General features: G+C 34.4%; 1 protein-coding gene across 9 annotated transcripts in view; it reads left to right on the top strand.

The window, feature by feature from the left end:
• EPB41 (erythrocyte membrane protein band 4.1) overlaps positions 1 to 20,496 on the top strand; it is a 150,656-nt gene that overhangs the window by 62,875 nt on the left and 67,285 nt on the right. For all 9 annotated transcript variants that reach the window (XM_072974943.1, XM_072974939.1, XM_072974942.1 and 6 more), the window contains exons 5-7: positions 6,081 to 6,123; positions 13,940 to 14,015; positions 16,118 to 16,336. In XM_072974943.1, the coding sequence (XP_072831044.1) occupies positions 6,081 to 6,123; positions 13,940 to 14,015; positions 16,118 to 16,336 (338 nt within the window). The remainder of the gene's footprint in view (positions 1 to 6,080; positions 6,124 to 13,939; positions 14,016 to 16,117; positions 16,337 to 20,496) is intronic.

Here is a 20,496-nt window from a genome sequence, read left to right as displayed (position 1 = left end):
TTTCTTTCTTTCCTCCCTTTTTCCCTCTCTCTCTCTTTATTTCTACCTTTCTTTTTGTCTTTGGTGTTCTGAGATTCACAGTGATGCATCTTGGTGTGGTTTGATTATCACCCATTGTTCTGGGCCCATGTCTGTATTCTGTACTGGACCGTGATTTCCCTAAGAGTGTTCTTGTCTAGCATGTTACCTGCCTTGAGTGTGGTAGGCATTCAATAAGTGTTTGTTGAAACAGTGAGACATATTGTTATACTTTAGACATCACTCATTAATTGTGAGTTAGGTAAATTACTTTTACCTCTCTTTTCTCATTGGTATATAGGAATGATAATGAGATAATCTATAGAAGAGCAGGTAGAATGGTGCCCGACATGTAGGAAGCACTCAATAAAAATTAGTTATGATCATTGTTATTATGATAGTAGTATTTAAAAATGAAATTACCAACTAAACAAAACCTTTGCTTAGAAAAATTAGATTGCGTGTCATAACCTACATTCTGGAGCATCGTTCAGGTTGAATAATCTTTTCTTGGATAGGTATACTGGAGAACAGCATACCTTTTACTTAAAATTGTTGTATCTTGCCAGATTATCCAACTTCATTTTAGTTGCCATTCCCTATCTATCTGTTGTCTGTAAGCCTGATTTCCAGGTACTCTCTCTAGAAGTATATAGATATTCATGAAATGATTAAATCTGTGAAACAATCTTTGTTAGTCATTTATCTAAGTTTTATGAAAACACACAAAGGATTCTAGAGCTATAAGGTGTCTTGGGACTCATCTCCCTTATTTTAGAATTAAGCAAACTAGCGCATATAAAGGCAGAATGACTTGCTCCAAGCTGCATAGTCCAATAGCTCCTGAAATTCCTTGCTTGCTGCCCCTTCGTAAGTGATTTTCTTCTTCAGCTTTTTATTCCTCTTTCCTTGATTGTTACATTTTATCTTTGTTTCTCGATTTTTATTTCCTACCTACAGAACTAGTTTCTCATATTGTTGGGGGGAAATGTCAACCATAATAAAAAAGAGAGAAATACTTCATCCCCTTCTCATTCCCAGTCTCTGGTGTCTTCTTTTTTGTATGTGAAGGTTTGTCCTTTGTATATGTAGCTTCTCTCCTTAAGAGCTTCTGGGCTTGTGTGTTTTGCTTGTGGACAGTTGGGTGACTTTAGCAGGGAGGGAAGTTAATTGAATTGACTTTTTCCTCACAAGGAATGCTCTCTTTCATGGTAATAGGCCTATTGCCACACTGAGGCTGGCAATAGAATAGGAAAAGCAGTCAAGCAAACTTCTATAGCCTAGTGAGAGGTTTATTACTCCTATGAGTCAAAGTTATATGAGTTGCTTCCTAGTTTTTATTCCTGCTTGGAATTAGTTGTTTATGAAAGGATCAAGGATTTTTTCTGGAGGAGTCCAGAATCCTCCTTTGTGCCCCATTCTAGTCACTAGCCCCAGCACCCGTCAGAAGTAACAAATGTCTTTCTAACATCTATCGCCATCAATTAGTTTTGCCTGTTTTTAAACTTTACGTAAGTGAAGCCACGCAGTATGTTCTCTTAGGCTTGGCTTGTCTTATTCAGTTTTGGGTTTCATCCACATTGTGGAGAACAGCAGTAGTTCATTCATTCTAATTGCTGTGTAATAGTTTATTGTTTGACTGTATCACACGTCGCTTATGCATTCTCCTGTTGATGGACATTTGTCTGGTTTACAGTTTGTGGCTTTGATGACTGCTGCTGTGGGAACGTTCTCATACATGTCTTTGAGTGCATATCTTCTCATATTCATTTCTGTTGGATGTAATTTTAGAAGAGAAATTGCTGGGTTGGAGACGATACATGTATGCTCAGCTTTAGTAGCCACTATCCGTTTCCCAAAGCGGTGTTACCAGTTTACACTTCCGCCAGCAGGGAGAGTTCCAGCTGTGCCTCATTCTCACTGGCACTTGGTATAACTCACTGCATTTTGATTTCTGCCCTTATCACTCTGCTGAACTGTCCTTGCCAAGATAAATCTGACAGTTCTTCATCTTCATGTAACTTGTCCATTTTGCAGTGTTGATGAGCTTGAAACATTCTAATCCTTTGGATTCTGTGATACCAGTCTCTCCTGTTTTCCTCCTACCACTTTGGTCACTCTTTCTGAGTTTACTTCTCAGCTCTTTATCCTTTTTCATTTCTTAAATGTAAATCTTCCCCAGGGGTCTATCTTTAGTTTCTTTCTTTTCGTTCTATATATGCTCCATGGGTTATTTTTATCTATTTTTACGGTTTTATCTACCACCTATATGGGAAAAGTGCCCAAATTTATATCTCTGGTTCAAATCTCTCTTCTGAGTGCCAGACCTGCTTATCCAGCTATCTCCTGAAATATGCTACTTGGATTTCCAAATATACCTTGTATGTATATCTATTGTTGATGGACATTTGGATTGTTTTCAGTTTTTTGCCAATTTTTTCTTCCTCTTTATGAAAATGTATTCCTTTTTTTTTACATTTCTTTTTTTTAATAGGCAAGTAGTTTATTGGAACAGAACAAAGAGTCCAGAAATAGACCCATATATGTATATGGTCAATTGAGTTTCTTTTTTTTCCAATATTTTATTATCATATTAATTATTTTATTTTGGTTGGGGGGGTAATTAGGTTTGTTTATTTTTAGAGAAGGTACTGGGGATTGAAGCTAGGACCTCGTGCATGCTAAGCATGCACTCTATCCCTTGAACTATACCCCTCCCCACTTTCCTACGTTTCTTATTTCAGTGAATAGTACTACATCTATTCACTGAATGGATTCAGTTAGGAATTATCCTTTACCATTACACCTAGCCAACTCTCATCATCGGCCCACCCCTCCCCCAAGCCCTATCTACTTGGTCACAAATCTTGACTATTATCATTCTCAACAACAACTTCTTTTTTTTTTTTTACATTTTTTATTGATTCATAATCATTTTACAGTGTTGTGTCAAATTCCAGTGTTCAGCACAATTTTTCAGTCATTCATGGACATATACATACTCATTGTCACATTTTTTTCTCTGTGATTTATCATAACATTTTGTATATATTTCCCTGTGCTATACAGTGTAATCTTGTTTATCTATTCTACAATTTTGAAATCCCAGTCTATCCCTTCCCACCCTCTACCCCCCACCCCGTAACCACAAGTCTGTATTCTCTGTCCATGAGTCTATTTCTGTCCTGTATTTATGCTTTGTTTTTGTTTGTTTTTGTTTTTTAGATTCCACATATGAGCGATCTCATATGGTATTTTTCTTTCTCTTTCTGGCTTACTTCACTTAGAATGACATTCTCTAGGATCATCCATGTTGCTGCAAATGGCATTATGTTGTCGGTTTTTATGGCTGAGTAGTATTCCATTGTATAAATATACCACATCTTCTTTATCCAGTCACCTGTTGATGGACATTTAGGTTGTTTCCATGTTTTGGCTATTGTAAATAGTGCTGCTATGAACATTGGGGTGCAGGTGTCATCCTGAAGTAGATTTCCTTCTGGGTACAAGCCCAGGAGTGGGATTCCTGGGTCATATGGTAAGTCTATTCCTAGTCTTTTGAGGAATCTCCACACTGTTTTCCATAGTGGCTGCACCAAACTGCATTCCCACCAGCAGTGTAGGAGGGTTCCCCTTTCTCCACAGCCTCTCCAGCATTTGTCATTTGTGGATTTTTGAATGACGGCCATTCTGACTGGTGTGAGGTGATACCTCATGGTAGTTTTGATTTGCATTTCTCTGATAATTAGTGATATTGAACATTTTTTCATATGCTTTTTGATCATTTGTATGTCTTCCTTGGAGAGTTGCTTGTTTAGGTCTTCTGCAACAACAACTTCTTATTTGGTCTCCCTGTCTGCAGCCATGCTTCCTCAAGTTTGTGTCACTCTTATTTTATGTTCTTCAATGATTTCCCCTTGCCTAGAACCTGATAAAGTCCAAGTTTCTTAGCATGGAATACCATGGCCTCCATGATGTGGCCCTTACTGTTCTTTTCTGTTTTATATCTCTCCCTTTACTTTTGTGCTCCAGCTATACTGAGCTACATTCAGCAACTCAGATGTATCATGGTCTCTTTTATACCCTGTGCCTTTCTAATTACTTCCACTTTTATTTTGCCTGGCTCTTGTTTGTTCTTCAAGCCTAAATTTAGATCTCCCAAACGTTCTTTTGAAAAGCATTTCCTGAATTCCTCTCTGAAAAAACAAATTGTTGACTGTTTGCCTCTTTCATTAGACTGACAGCTCCTTGAGGAGCAGCACTATTTTTAAATCCTTTTTTTGTAGCTATGGTGCCTAGCATATGGAGGCTAAATAATAGGCTCTGAATTGAATAATTTAAATTGAGTATTAAGTACCTATTCTTATGCATATTGATTTTTATTATCTTGGGCACACCAGTTTTGATTTTGTTTCCAAGGTCTAGATACTGAAGCAATAATAATTTGCTCTATAAGGTACTTTATACCTTGGAGTCCCATGTGATTGGCACAAATCTGAATTTGCCCTCTCTGTGTCAAATTGATGGGAGTTCTAGCCCTAGAGTAGATTTCATAGAGTGGCTCATGGAATCCCAGTAAGAAATTGGCAGCTTAAGGCTACTTTGGGAGATTTCTCTTAAAAATAATGGAAAATATGGAATCATCTTACTATGTTGGGGAGATGTTCTTTCCAAAGTGGTAGAAAATAGTCTTTGCTAAGAGTTCTGGATTGCATGGTTCTCAGAGATTTCACAAAACTTACCAGTTGGTGCTTTTAGTCTTCTCTTGCCTTTGGACCTATAACAGCTTAAAGTTCTTCAGTCTTAGTGAGAGAAGCAGAAACACCTAGGTTACCCCCTACTTTCTGACAGGGCTTAAACAAGCATATGTTTAGTTTTTATACTGTAGAATAATTTTATATTTAGTATTTTTTAACATGTATTTCTTAATCACCTGTGTTAATTGCAGGGGCAGGGGAGATGAAAGGAACGAGTTCTCTTTGCTTATTGTCCGCTGTGGTGACTATCTTTATATAACACAATATAACATGTAAACAAATAAAAGATTGTGGTGTTCAAGCCCATTCCTTGGGTAGGGCAAATAGGATGGACACCTTGGACTTTGTCCTTGTTGGTATAGGATGAGGAGGGGACACTCTGCTCCTCTTTTCTAAAAAAACTAAAATTCAATTCTAAACTTTTTGGAAGAGAGAATGGGGAGAGATTGGGAGGAGGCATGAGAGGGGCTCCTGGATGTTGGTAATATTATATTTATATGTTCACTTGGATAACTTACTGATCTATACATATGTATTATGTACTTACCAGTGTATCTTATGTCAATAAGAGTGTTGTAGACAATTCAATTTAGAAATTTCTGTCTTTAAATGTTTCTCAGGGAGCCTGTGAAAAATGTTAATGGTGAGGCTCTTTTTAAGTGCCATTATTTTTGCATGGGCCACTGTTAGTTGAGGAACTCTGCTCTTGTGGTGTGCAGACGTTAAGTTGGGGTTGGAGAATAGTGAAGGGAGAACTTAGTGTGGGAAAACAAAATAGTTATTTATTCAGTAAACATTAACTGAGCATGAACCATGTACCAGGTGCTGTGCTGACGTAGAAAACTTGAATGAGGGTAGGGGTCAGAGTTGGAGGGAAAAATAAGATCTGGGTGATGTCAATAATCCTGGTTAAATATCTGTATTAGTCTTTACAGAATAATAAAAATAACAAGTGCTTATTTAGCATTTCGTGTGTACTAAGAGCTTTACATATATTAACTCTTTCAACCTTCACAATAACTCTGTGAGATAGGCGCTTTACTACTAATATCTTATTTTATTTCCTCTAGTAGATGAGGAGACTGAGGTACAGAGATGCCTAAAGTCACTCAGCTAGGAAGTAGCAGAGCTGGGCTTCAAGCCCAACTGTCTGGCCCCTCATTTCTCTGGTCAAAATTAATGCAAAGAATATTGGAAATGTAGTTTGACCTGGAGGCATTATTGGAGATGGTGAGTAACCCTGCTTCTGACTCTCTGTTTATGTATTTTGGAGCTCTGTGTGAATGCCTTTTCTTCTTTTTACAGACATGGCTGGATCCTGCCAAAGAAATAAAGAAGCAAGTTCATGGTAAGTGAATATATCCCTTTTTATAGTTCTTTCTTTCTTTTAGTAGGTCAGAGGATTTCCAACCATTTTCTGGCTGTGAGTCACTTTAGAATCCTGACTATGGCAGATGGTTTTGAAATTGAGATAAAGCCTTCCTTTGGAAGGTGAAGATTCCGTAATAGAAAGATACAGCAGAGGTAGACATTGTTGAGATGTAGGTCAGATCTTGGTGATTTCTTTTTTACAACCAGGCAAAGTAAGGGAAGATAGGAATGACTGAGAAAAATAGAAGGTGGAAAAGAACAAAGAACAGAAGAGAAAAGGATATGGGAGTCAGTTCTCAAAATGGTAGCAATTGAAACTGCAGTAGCGTACAATTAGGAGTTTGCTGCCTGATTCTGTTCCTTTTAAATTGTTCTGGACTATTGAGTTCTAACTTTCTCCATGCTTTCCTCTCTGTAGTTCTTTTTTGTTCCTTTTTGACAGTCTTATTCCAAATTGAAGTATATAAGAAACTTCTGGAAAGAAAAAAAAAAAAAGAATAGAAGAACGAAAATTCCTTACCAGTGGCCCTCCTGACATTGTGGCTTTCTTCTAGCTCCAAGCCTTCTGGCATATATTACTACTGAATACGCTGCTCACACTGGTGTCCTGGGATAGATATGTCTAAGCTGAAAAAAAGTGTAGATTAGTATTTCGTAGCCCCAGGCCCAATGGACTAAAGGGTAGAGACATTTCCCTTCTTATTTATGACTAGATGGCCTTTTAGTTTAGTTTTGAGGACGCCTGTAGGACTGCAATAGATGTTTATTCATCATGATTAGTAAGTTTTAACTATATTACCTGAAAGAAATTTTATTTTTCATTTGTTTCTTAAAAGAAACCACTTTTATTATGGTGAAATATTTTCCTTTAGACCCTATTTATTTATATTTCTTATGATAGAGAAACAAAGTACTCCTTTGGACCGGCAACTTTCCATATTTGCTTCCTGCCTATAAAACCTTGCTATAAAATGCAAGTCAGAGTGAAAAAAAATCCAGAATATTTGAGACATGATAAGAAAAAACATGATTCCAGGCCCCTTTCAATGAAAGTACTTTTAATATTCAATATTACTCAGGAACAAATGATTATACAAGAAGACTCTTTAGGGAGAAAAGTTGAAACAGAGTTTATGATGAGTTGAGAAGAATATTTAGTGGATTATCTTCCAGGCTATTAAAAAAAAAAAAAAAGAACTCCTGTGGAGAAAAAGAACCTAAGTGTCATTAAAAATAAATTACGTATCGCTTCTTGGCCTTTTGGCTAAGATCAAGTGTAAAAAAAATTACAGAATAATAAAAATTCTTTCTTCAACATGGGAAAGAATAAACTGTGTCCATAATACAAACTTTAATAGGGAATCAAGATGTAAAAATTTCACTGAGCCGAAGAGAAAATTGACATTTACCTATTGCAAAGATTTTGGGTTTTTAAAAAAGATTTTTCATCACACAAATATGCCCATTGTGAAAAATTTGAACATTATGAAAATATATCATGAAGAAAGTAAAAGGTCTCCAAATCCTATCATCCAGATATAATTATTGTTAAATTGGTGTAATCTGCAAAATTTTTGGTAGGCATATATGAATTTTGCTTTTCAGAAATACAGTTATATGGGGGTGGGGGTAATAGTTTAGTGGTTTAGAGCATGTGCTTAGCATGCACAAGATCCTGGGTTCAATCCCCAGTACCTCCATTAAAAAAAAATACAGTTATACTATACACTATTATGCAGTGTATTTTCTTTGTGTTGTATATTATCCCATACGTAGTTAAAAATTTTAAAAATAGGTAATGTAAATATGAGGTATAAAATTAAAATATATAGATGAATATAATTCAGGGTAAATCTCCCTTCTTCCCTTCTCTTTAACTAATTTCTTGTGTTCTTTCCAGACATGTTCTGAGTGTATATAGACATACATTTTAATATAAGTATGTATTTAATGCATGTATTACATTTTATAGATATATATTTTAATAAATATATTTAATATAAATATGTATATTCTCTATATATTGATATAAATATGGAAGAACTCTTTAAGATAATTTGAATACTCTTTATATCAACATATATCAATTTATTTCATCTGTTAAAATTTTTTTAATGATTATATAGTCATAACGCGATATATATGTCACCAGTCCTGTTGATGGACATTTTGGGTTAATCTCAATAGTTTGCTATTACAAGCAGTGTTGCAGTGAACATATATATATCTCTCTGTATCTGTTCACTTATATGTATCCGTAGTAAATTCCTAGAAGTAGAATTAAAAAAGTATGAATATTTAAATTTGTAATAAATATTTACCAGCAAGATTTTTTCTTATTTCAAAAACGATAGAAAAGTATGAAGGCTAATGTAATAAATACCCATGTACGCATCACTCAGAATTAACACATGTTAACATTTTACATTTAAAATAGAACAGTACACATAAGGTTTGTTCTTTTGTTTTCATCCTGGTCCCATCCCCTTCTCTGCTTATCCATAGAAATCTATTTTCATGAATTTGGGGTGATTCAGTCCATGTCTTTATATTTTTCCTTCATATTTCTATATCCATATACAATAGATAGTATTGGTTTGCCTATTTTTTTTTTAAGTTTCCCTTGGACTCAACTTTATCCATTTGAACCTTCTTCTGATATTTATCTAAATCTCTTTCCCTTCTCTCAGCTTAATTTTTAGCTTTGTTTAACTCCCTTGGTTCTAAATAAGAGAGATCTCCCCCTGCTGAGTCAGGCTAGCCACCTCCATCCATTTCAGAGCAAAAGCTAGGAATCCTTATACCTTCTAGATATATGTAAAATACTGATGTATAAAATAATACAAATTATGTTTAAGAAATTCTGTAGCCCGGGATATGCCCCTTCTAAATGCATCCTCCTCTCCTTCCCCTGCAGGTGTCACCACTGTCCTGAATTTTGTGTTAATGATTCCATTAGGTTTTTTTTTTTTGCTACCTAACGTATGACTGTGTATCTCAAAATATTATGTTTTACCTTTTTGAACATCATAGAAGTTGAATTATGTAACAGTTAATTATTTGTTATTAGCTTTTCTTATACAACATGATTTTGGAATTCACCTCAGTTGAAAAAAATTTTCACAAAATAATTTTTATTCTTTACTATGAGATAGCCTCTGACTTTTTTTTTCCATACTCTATTTCACTTTTTCAAAAATGCTGATTTTGACCCATTGAACTGATTGTACAATTGATCCTGATCCACAGGTTAAAAAAAAACCCCGACACTGATTTAGGGTATATACCTGAGAGTGGAATTGCTAGACTATAGAGTACGTTTACCAGATATAGCCAAATTGCTCTCCTTTAAATTGATTATAGTAGTTTACACCACCACTAATAGTGTATGAGACAGTTCCTGTTTTCTTGCCTCAGAAGGCAGGAATTTTTTTTCAATGACTGATTTTAAAAGTTTTTGGACATAATTTCAGGCTTAAAAGTTGAATGGAACAAAGAATTCCAGGATACCCTTCACCCAGATTCCTCAAATGTTAATATTTTACAACATTTATTTTATGTTATTTTCTGTTTATACACACACACACACACACACACACACACACGGCCTTTTTTCTGAACCATTTAAGTGTAAGTTGCATCATTCACAATAGGCAAAAGGGGAAAACAACCCAAATGTCCATCATTGGATAATGGATAAACAAAATGTGATATATCCATACAATGGAATATTATTTATTCTTAAAAAGGAATGGAGTACTGATACATGCTACAGCACAGAGGAACCACAAACACTATGCTAAGTGGAAGAAGGCAGACATAAAAAGCCACATTTTGTATGATTCCATTCATATGAAATACAGATCCATAGAGACAGCAGATTAGAGGTTGCCAAAGGCTAGGAGGAGGGTGGCAAGGGAGTGATTGCTTAATGGATACAGAGTCTCCTTTGTGGGTGATGAGAATGTTTCGAAACTAGATAGAGATGATGGTTATCCAGCATTGTGAATGTACTAAGTGGTACTGAATTGTACCACTAAATGTACTGAATTGTATACTTTAAAATGGTTAATATTACATGAATTTTACCTCAATTTACAAAAAAGTTAGTCATGATATCCTCCTACCCCTGATATACTTCATATCCTAAAAACTAGGAATTTTCTTACATACCTGTAATACAATTCCTAAAAGCCAGGAATTAACATTGAAACAATCTTATAAACTATCGGTGCTATTTGTTGTCCCAATAATATTCTTTATAGCAAAAGAAAGTACAAGGTGATACTTTGCATTTAGTTGTCACATCACTTTCTTTAAAATGGAACAGTTCCTGAATCTTTAACATATTTCATAACATTGATAGTTTTGCAGAGTCCAGACCAGTCATTTTGTAAGTGGTCACTTTGAGTCCGTCCATTATTTCCTCATGGTACACGAATCTTCAGGTTATGCACTTTTGGCAGGAATGTCGTTGAAGTGCTGCTGAGTTAGAAGGCAGAAATTTTAAGGTTAAAATATATTAGAGCTTTTCCAGCCTCCATTTCTTTCTTTTGTTAAACATTCTCTATAAGGTATTACTAATTACAGCTGACCCTTGAGCAACAGAGGTTTGAACTGCGTGGGTCCACTTATGTGCAGATGTTTTTCAATAGTAAATACTATAGTACTGTAGGAGGTGTGGTTGGTTGAACCTGCGGATGTGGAACTGTGGATAGGGAGGCGGATAGGGAGGAACCGTGGATGGGGAGGAACCCGGGGATGGGGACTCTACCTTATACACAGAGGGTCTCAACCCCTAACCCCAACGTTGTTCAAAGGTCAACCGTTTATGTGTTGTATTCTAGAAATGGTCACTGACTAAAGCTTAACTTTACTATTTTTTGAATTTTAAGTGATTAATTATTTTAGCTTCTCTGTTGCATTTAACTCTGAGCTTGCTTGCAGTTAAACTGGATATCTTCTTTAGCAATATCACAAACTTGTGTCTCTTGTATGGAAAAGAATAGGAACCAAAAGTTTGAGTTCCTCTTACTTTTGTTGTTAACAAACATAAAGGAGTTAATAGTTGGGACATTTCTGTTTGGATATGGTTATTTCTAATATAGTTAAACTTCCTTATTTGGGGTTAAATGAAGAGGAAAAAGCCAACTGGAATACAGTTTGGTTTTTTTTTTAATTTTAATGTTTTCATTTGATGAGATCTAGTAACTTGAGGTCATTGGGGGATCCAGATTAATGTGTAGATAAATAATTTTTATATGCTAGTACCTGTTATCCTTCTTTTGTGCAATCTTTTAAAAAAAAACTATTTTTGGGGGGAGCTGTAGCAATCTCATATGACCTTCACAACAATGCTGTGAGCTCAGTTACTTTATTTCATTCATTCACTCAACAAATAATTCTTGAGCAGCCAGGATATACCAGGCACTGTTTTAGGTGGTCGGAATATACACCAAATAAAACAGAAAAAATTCTTACCTTCGGGGATTTGCATTGTAGTGGGAAGAGACAAAGATTATTCTTTAAAAATGATACACACATACACACAGAGTAGTACATGTGCAAAGTACAAAGTTCAAATGGTGTAAAAGAGTATATAGTGAAAGTAGATCTCCTATTCACTTTCCCCTCGCTCTCAGTTTCCCTCCCCAGGAGTTCCCCAACTGCTGTTAGTATATTGTGTACCCTTATAGGGATAGTCTCTGCATATATAATCATACCTGTGATATGTACTTTTTTCTACCCCAAACTTTCACAGTTGCTTTCCAAATGTATTGTTCTTTGCCTTGATTTTTTTTTTCACTTAACACTATATGGTGGCGATGTATATTTTCTTGCTAAATGAATACATTTAGGCTGTTTCCAGGCGTTTGCTATTACAAATAATATCTTATACAGATATCATTTGACCACATTTAAATTTATGTTTAGATACATTTTACGTTTTGATAGATATCAAATTATTCTCCATAGTGTTGTGCCAGTTTACACCTATACCAGCAGTAGAAGAAAGTACTTATTTTCCCCACCAACTGTGGGTGTTACTAAGCTTTCTATATCAGTTACTTGACCCAGAGCTCAAAGAGAAACAAAAGTCATGCTTTTTAAACTACTGCTAATTTTCTTTCCTTAGTGTTATTCTTCTATACAATTTAAGAATTGCCATTTATATATGTAATGAAATAACTAAATTTATGTTTAAAGTTCTTAAATGCTGAATTCATATTTATTAAACATTCTTTTGGCTATCTTGTTTCCCATAGTGACTTGGTCTAGTGAATACATTTTTGTATGTAGTACAGAAGTCACCTTTTTTATGTCGACCTGGGAATTATGAGTTGACAATGATTAGACTGGTGTGGTTTTTACCATATCAGAACGTGAAACAACAGATGGTATTTTAATTTACAGTATTTGTAGTGTAAATACTGCCTCACAATCCCCTCCCTATCTTTTATGAGAAACAATTATGGGATTGTTTTTCTGATTTAAGTTCCATTTAAAGTTTTAGGGATATGAAACATTAGAAGTGGATTGATGGTAGATGTTAAGATTGGCTAAATTTGAGACAAATTTGTTATATTGTCTGGAATTTACCTTTTAGTTCAAATTTTGAAGGAAAATATCAACCATTTCCAAGAGACTCCTATATTAAATATTTTAACATGCTTAAAACTACATATTCATTAAGACATTCAGACTACTTCCAGTTTTAATTTGTGTATTGTCATTGCTAACTATTAGCAATAAAAGTGACATTTGAAAAAGAAACACTGTGGACTGAATGAAAAACAGTGTTTGAAACACAGATGTTTGTAGTAGGGTAGTAGAGTCCAGTGGTTAAAAGCATGGAATTTAGAATATGAGAACCCTGGATTACTACCTGTGTATTTTCTTAAGCCTCTATTTTTTTTTTAAATAAAATGAACTAATAGTAGTATCTACTTTCTTGGGTTTCTGTGAGAATTAAATGATTTAATATATATGAGGGCTAGCTTAGTGCCTGGCATGCAGTAAGCACCGAATAAAATGTAACTCTTGCATCATAACCAATCATACTTATTTCTGACTGAGCTCAGGCTCCGCTCTTTGGGAAGCCAACAGTCGTACTAGAAAAACCATGAAGGGGTAGCACTTAGCTGGAAAAACTGAAATGCATTCTCCATGTAACTTTCACTCATACTCTCTGATTTTCATTGTAGATAAAAAATATGAAACACTTGTATGAGTTTTAGGATTGAACTCTTGCAGTTTTCATACCTACAATATTTTTATTAGAGCTATACTTTCTAAGAGCCACCTGTATTGCCTCTCCCTTGTTATTTCTAAAATAATCTCCTAATCTCATCCATATTAATGGGAAAAGTGCTTTTGTTCATTTGAGATAATTTTGAGAGATATCACAAATAAATAATGCCAACACCAAAAGAAAACATTCATGGATCATTTGAATGACCTCTGAGGACCAGAGTGTTTTATAGGTCATATTTTGAAAACTATTGCTACAAATATGTTGACCTATAGGATGGTTTCCTTCATGTTATTTTGCCTATACAGTTTTGTAAACAAATTATTAAATGAGGTAAAAAGATGAGATACTCTCTCAGGTGGTATCTAAACAACTTTCTGCTTTTTCTTTTTAAAATAAAAATAATAGTTCATCCACAAAGCATGAAAATATGTTTTAAAAACTCAGGGGATAAAAGATTTTGGGGAGAATATTTTAAAATATTTCTAACAACCAGAAACGTAGACATAAGCATAAAATTCTTTTGTGTTTATTTTTACAGGTATTCCTTGGAATTTCACATTTAATGTAAAGTTTTATCCACCTGACCCAGCACAGTTGACGGAAGATATAACAAGGTAAGTAATTTATTAATAGTTAAATGTGTGGTAAGTAATTGCATTATCATAAGCTCTGAGAATTTCTCCATTCAGAATTGAAGAAAAATGATGAGCTATTAAACCTAAGATAAAATGTTTCTGGTCACTTCAAGGGAGGCTTGCAAATAAATGAGCCTCAAAACTTCAGATATCTGCGACTTGCCTGGAGGAAACTGGCAGGGGAATTAACCTTACTTATTGTAAGTATTTTGCCATGCTGTGGACAAGGAACCTATAAACCACACCGTCCTCCAAAGGACAAGACACAGATATAGTGGCAAAATAGCTCTGCTGTTTGTTTTAAATACTCCTCTCCCACCGTGTTCTTTCTTAAGGGATCAAAAAGCTGAAGTCTCAGTGTTAGTATTATTTTTTCCTATTCCCCTTTTAAATTGTATGATGAGGTACATGAACTGAATGTTACTCAGTATTTTTTAAGAGCACTTAATTTATGAAATAAATCTAGTACTCTTTAAAAACAGCTTACTGATTCATTTTAAGAAAGTGGCCTTTATTGGATTCTATATAAATATTAGCAGAAAAGGAAAATGGAAACACAGTATATAGTAACGAGTACTACTGTACATGTTTATGTCCATAGCATCTTGCATGGAGCCTTATACATAGTAGGTTCTTGGCAAAGGTTTGTTCAGTTAGATTATTGGTTGTTGAGAATCTGCTAATTCTGATTTTGCTGTCAACTGTCTGATTTCCAACAAGTATATACTCTCTGGGCTTCAGTTTTCGTCTCTCTCAAGTAAGAGAATTGACTAAGACTCTTTAAAAAAGTCTGATTGAAGTCCTGTGAAATGTCTACAATGTGTATACCATTTTAAAAAATTACTGTTTGTCTAGTTATCCTTAGTACATTCTTGAAGTTGAGTTGCCATATCTCTGCCTGAAAAAATTGTCTTGATTGTTTCTTTTCATATTTGTTATATTTGTAATACTTGTCTCTTAGAGTTGCTACTTACTCATCTTTCTTCATTGAGGTTTTTTTTTAATATATACAATGAAACAAATCCCTAAAAATCTGTACTAATTACTCATATTTTATAGGAGTTTAAGATTCTTGTGATTTGATTGGCATTGCTCTGATGTTTTAAAAAACATGTATTAGTGACTAATCATAGATAGTAAAAATGACTGCTGATACATATGTTATTCAACATCTTATGGTCAAAGCAAAGATATGATTCTAATTAATACAGGCAGTTTCTATTTAATCATACCCCCCAGTTTTCCTGTTTGGTAAGAGTCAGAACTGGTTAACTGAGTCAGAACAAGGGCTAAGGAGGTCAGCGCCTTGGGTGTGAATAACATACAGAGTGTCTGACATGTAGGGGCACTCAGTCAATTTGTTTGAGTTAACCCTTTCAACCCCAATCTGAAGTTCCAACAGTTAGCACACAGGTGGAATCAAGTTGTATATAAGATGGTAACGTGTGGAAGGCTCTATGCAATTTAAGCCCATCTTGGAGGCAAAACATACCAAAAAAGTGTTCATATCCTAGTGGAAATGTATCAATAATGTCATCTTTGTATATGAGAGGCAGTATCTACACATTTGGCAAAGCAGTGTGATAAAGAAGGGCCCAATTTGGGGCCAAATAGCCTTTATTACTATCTGACATTGAACAAGCTTAGCCTCTGAGGCTGCCTTCTTATTATGATTTGGCAGAAATAACCATCTCACAAATGTCTTTGTGAAGATTAGATGAGATAATTTATGTGTATATAGCAACTTGGTGCATTCAACAAAATATTAGTTTCTTTACCTCCTTCAGACTTCCCAACTTTTCCTCTTTTCTTTCTAAACTGCTTTCCAACATACAGTTTTTCTCTTAACTTTTTATATGGAAAAATTTCAAACACATGGAATACAAAAAAAAAATAGTACCACGAACAGCCATATATCCTCTACCTAGATTTAGCAATTATTAGTATTATTTCATATTTACTTAATCACTTTCTCATTCTCCCTCCCTACCTCTGTCTCACGTTTTTTCCTTTTCCTCTCTCTGTATTTTGTTATTGTTGTTGTTGCTGACATGGTAACATCTTTTCTCTTTTGGCTACAGGTATTATTTATGTCTTCAACTTCGGCAGGACATAGTTGCAGGACGTCTGCCCTGTTCCTTTGCAACCTTAGCGTTATTGGGTTCTTATACCATCCAGTCTGAGCTGGGAGACTATGACCCAGAACTCCATGGTGAGGATTACGTCAGTGATTTTAAACTGGCCCCAAATCAGACCAAGGAACTTGAAGAGAAGGTCATGGAGCTGCATAAGTCATACAGGTAAATACATCTCCAGGGTTTGTTCAGTGTTTGTTTTGACAGTAAGTTTAAACCCTTGACCTGGGATTGATTCGGGTGGGAACTGGTGCCATAGAAAGAGTCAGCTTGAGCTCAGTTCCCTCCCAATTCTTTGATCAAGTCATTTAAACTCCCTGAACCTCAGTTTTCTCATCAGAGTAATGGGTATTGCATTATAAGATGAAAACTAAATGAGGTAATGTATATAAAGCACTAAGCACTGTATCGGGCACATAGTAGGTGCTCAACAAATTACAGCTATTATTGTTATTATTGCTTTACCTTTTTTTCCAGATTTTAAACGTATTACGCTGTATTAGAGGCCTTGAGATCCTTAGTGCAGAGGTTCTTAACTTGAGGTCTGTGTACAATGATGGATCAAGGGCCCATGAAACCCTGAAGATAATTTTAATCTTTTAAAAGTCTTTATTGAATTCACTGCTTTTTTTCCCCCAAGGAAATAATTGGTAATTATCAGTTATTTATATGGGAGTATCATAACACAGTGATCAAGAACAAGGGCTTATAGTCAGACTGAACTGGGTTGCATTCTTGGCTCCACTTGGTCCTGGCCTTGTGACCTTGGGTAATTCACTTAATCTCTCTGAACCTCAGGTTCCTTATATGCCTGATAGAGATCGTTACCACAGAGGAAATAGGGTTATTAATAGGATTAGAAAAGGTAATATGTGTAAAAATTTTATACAATGTCTTACACATAGTAAAACTTCAATAAATGTTAGCTAATGTTGAAGTCTTAGAATAATTTTTGTTTCTTCCTACCATATATCCCATTATTATTTTACAAGCTGCCTTAACATATTAAGGAGAATGTCTGCTCTTGGCCTTGAGTTGGTACCCTGAGTTATATTAGTATTAGTTAGGCTAGGATGCCCCAAAGTGTCGCACTGCTGAGAAATCCAGAGTGGTCTTAGTAGGCTTTCTTTTTAGTAACAAGTATTCTATCTAGCCACTGAGCCATCTTATTTTCTTTAGAATGGCTCCAATAGGATTGCATGGGTTGAGCTGCTTCAGATAAGAGGGTTTTAACTCAAGGTGCCCCAATTCTGGATGCCTTATTCCCCCTGTGGGTTCTGGTCCCTCTGTCATGAGAACCATAATAAGAGTTTTAAAGTCTACAACATACATAGCAATAGTCTTATGAGAATCACCCTACCCTCATGACGTCACCCTATTTCAAAACAGAACTGCTGAAAGTTTGCTTTTCAAGTTTGGGCATATACATTCCAATGCACTGACATCTAAGACCACTAATATACCACTTTCAACTAGTTGATGATTGTAACTTAAGGATATTGTCCTTAAATACATTTTTTAAAAATGGAAGTATAATCAATTTACAGTGTTGTGTTAATTTCTGTTGTACAGCATAGTGATTCAAGAGGTTTTTTTGTTCTGTTTTGTTTTTTGGAGATACTGGGGATTGAACCCAGATCCTCGTGCATGCTAAGCCTGTGCTCTACCACTCAGCTATACCTACCCCCCTTAAATACGTTTTTAATACATTTATTTATATTCTGATTATGATTCTAGAAATTTATATATTTATATACATAAAATATATAGTCACACCACATATATACATACAAAAGTAAGAATGGAAATAGACAATCAAAATAATTGGGTTTGTTGGAATGTCAGGACTGTAGAGGAGTTTTTTTTTCTAGTAATTTAAAAATAATTTTTATTACTAGTAGTATAATCATTGAGCAATCATTAAAATGGTTTAAAAAAAGTATTTTACTAATGCTGTGGAACCAAACAGCAGAAAATAGTGGTGTCAGATTATAATTGATACCTTAAGTCTGTCTCTAATGATTCTTTTAACAGTTATTTGATCATAATAGAATCTAAGGTTTGGGAGAACTTTTTATAGTCTAAATCTCATGAAATACTTGACTCTCCTTTATAGCATTGTTACATAATCATCATAATATTATAAACAGCTAGTTATTGTGTATCTATTATTACTAAGTGCCAGAAATTATGCTAAGCACTTTATATACAATATCACACTTACTCTTTATAACCACCCTTTGAATTAGGTCAGCTCTTTTCGAAGGGTGTTTTATAGACTGCTGGTAGTCTTCAAGATTCTTTCAAGGGATCTATGAGGTCTAAATTATTTTCATAATAATACTTAGATGTTATTTGCTTTTTTCACTGTGTTGAAATGAATGGAGCAAAAACAAGGCAGTGGCACCAAACTTTATTACTAGTCCTTGTGTTCTTTATCAATATGCACTTTTATTTTTTAAGTTGCAGTTGAAAATTAAAAAAAGTATGTTTAACTTGCCAGCTCACTTAAAATTTTTCATGATGAAGCAGTAAAAAGTACTGATTTTCTTAAATCTTAAATACATTTCTGTTTAAGATTCTGTGTGATTAAATAGGAAGTACACAGAGAGCACTTCTACTGCATACTGAGGTACGACCGTTGTCTTGAGGAAAAGCACTTGTGTAATTGTTTTGAGTTGTGAGCTGAATTAGTCACTTTTTTGATGGAATACTGCTTTTACTTGAAAAAATGACTAATTATGATTATTCAGACTTGATTATTTGGCATACATTTTCTCAAAAATGAAATGAGCCAGTCCTTTTAGGGTTAGTAAGCAATTGACAGTATTTGTTGCTAATGACAAAATTCAAGCTTTCAAGTGAAAATTAGAATTTTGGAAAACTTGTATTTGCCACCATGAGCTTCACAGGTTCCAAATACTTAATAGACTTTTCTGGTGAAGTTGGTGATGATTTTAATGAATGTGACTTTTTAAAAAAATATTATTATACAATGGAAGTGTGTCAACATTTGGAAGACTTATGACTCAGTCAACCAATACTTTTCAGATGCGAAATGCATGTTACAAAATTATGCATAGGTATCAAAGTTCCATTGAAAATGCAAGACAGACCAATGGATTTTAATGTAACATGGTACAAAAAGTTCATTGATATGTTTTCAGATTTCACATTGCAATTAACTTTTAAGAAACTGCCATTGTAGAGTTTTGGTATAGTATCAAAGGAGAATATCTTTAACCGTCAGTTCTTTGTTTTCCAACTACGTATCTGTGTGAGGTCAGTTTTCTTCACATACTACAACTGAATAAAAATGTTGCAACAGATTGAATGCAGAAGCAGATAGGAGAATTCAGCTGTCTTCTAAGCTAGACATTTTAAAAATTTGTAAACATGTAAAACAATGTCACTTTTTAACTCTATTTTGTGAGAATACTATAATTTTTCACACAAAAAGTTACTTATGTTAGAATATGAGTTGTTTATTGTTATCCTTTAAATATTTAATGAGTAATTAATTTTTATTAGTTTTAATTTCTAATACAGTAAATATTGATAGAAATAACCTACATTTAAAGAGAAAGTTCTTTGGAGTCCTCAATAATTATTACGAGAGTGAAAGGATCCTGAGGTCAAAAAATTTGAGAACCACTGAGTTAGGCAGTAAGACAAAAAAGCATTTTGCTCAGGAATCAGCCTGTTTTATTTTGAATTCAGACTCCATTCCTTATTAACTTTATGACTTTTAGTAAGTTACTTAAGCTCTCTAAGCTTTAGTTTTTTCCATTTGAAAACAAGAGTATAACGTGAATTTGGGGATTGTTAAATTGGAAAATATAAAGTGCTTTTAGCACGATAATTAATATATAGTGAGAGATCAAATTTTTGATAGGAATAATAATAATTCTTATTCCATTTTACAAGTGATGAATGTGAGTCTGGACTTAGAGAACCACTCTTTGGAACTTAACAGAGTTTAAACCCAATTAGGTGAAACAATCTCAGAGGACAGATGGATATGGTCCAGTTGATTTTCTGTCAGATATATGGATAGAAATTGAACAATAATAGATCTCCATGACTAGAAAATTTAGAGGTCTGTCATCTTGGAATTTACTTACTCCTTTTGGAAAGATGGACAACACTCACAAACAGAAAACCAATTAGAAATTTTAATTATGTCCAACAATGTGGCATTTTAACCAATCCAGAGAAACTTATGCTTAGGCAGAAGCATTTTACTATGCATTGAAAAGTATAAGCAAATACCATCCTGTTCCTCCAATAAATAGAAGACAGACTATGTACATGGAACCCTTAGC

This window comes from Vicugna pacos, chromosome 13 (genome assembly GCF_048564905.1).
Source record: "Vicugna pacos chromosome 13, VicPac4, whole genome shotgun sequence".
Classification (NCBI taxonomy): Eukaryota; Metazoa; Chordata; class Mammalia; order Artiodactyla; family Camelidae; genus Vicugna; species Vicugna pacos.
This window is presented reverse-complemented; position numbering and strand designations above follow the sequence as displayed.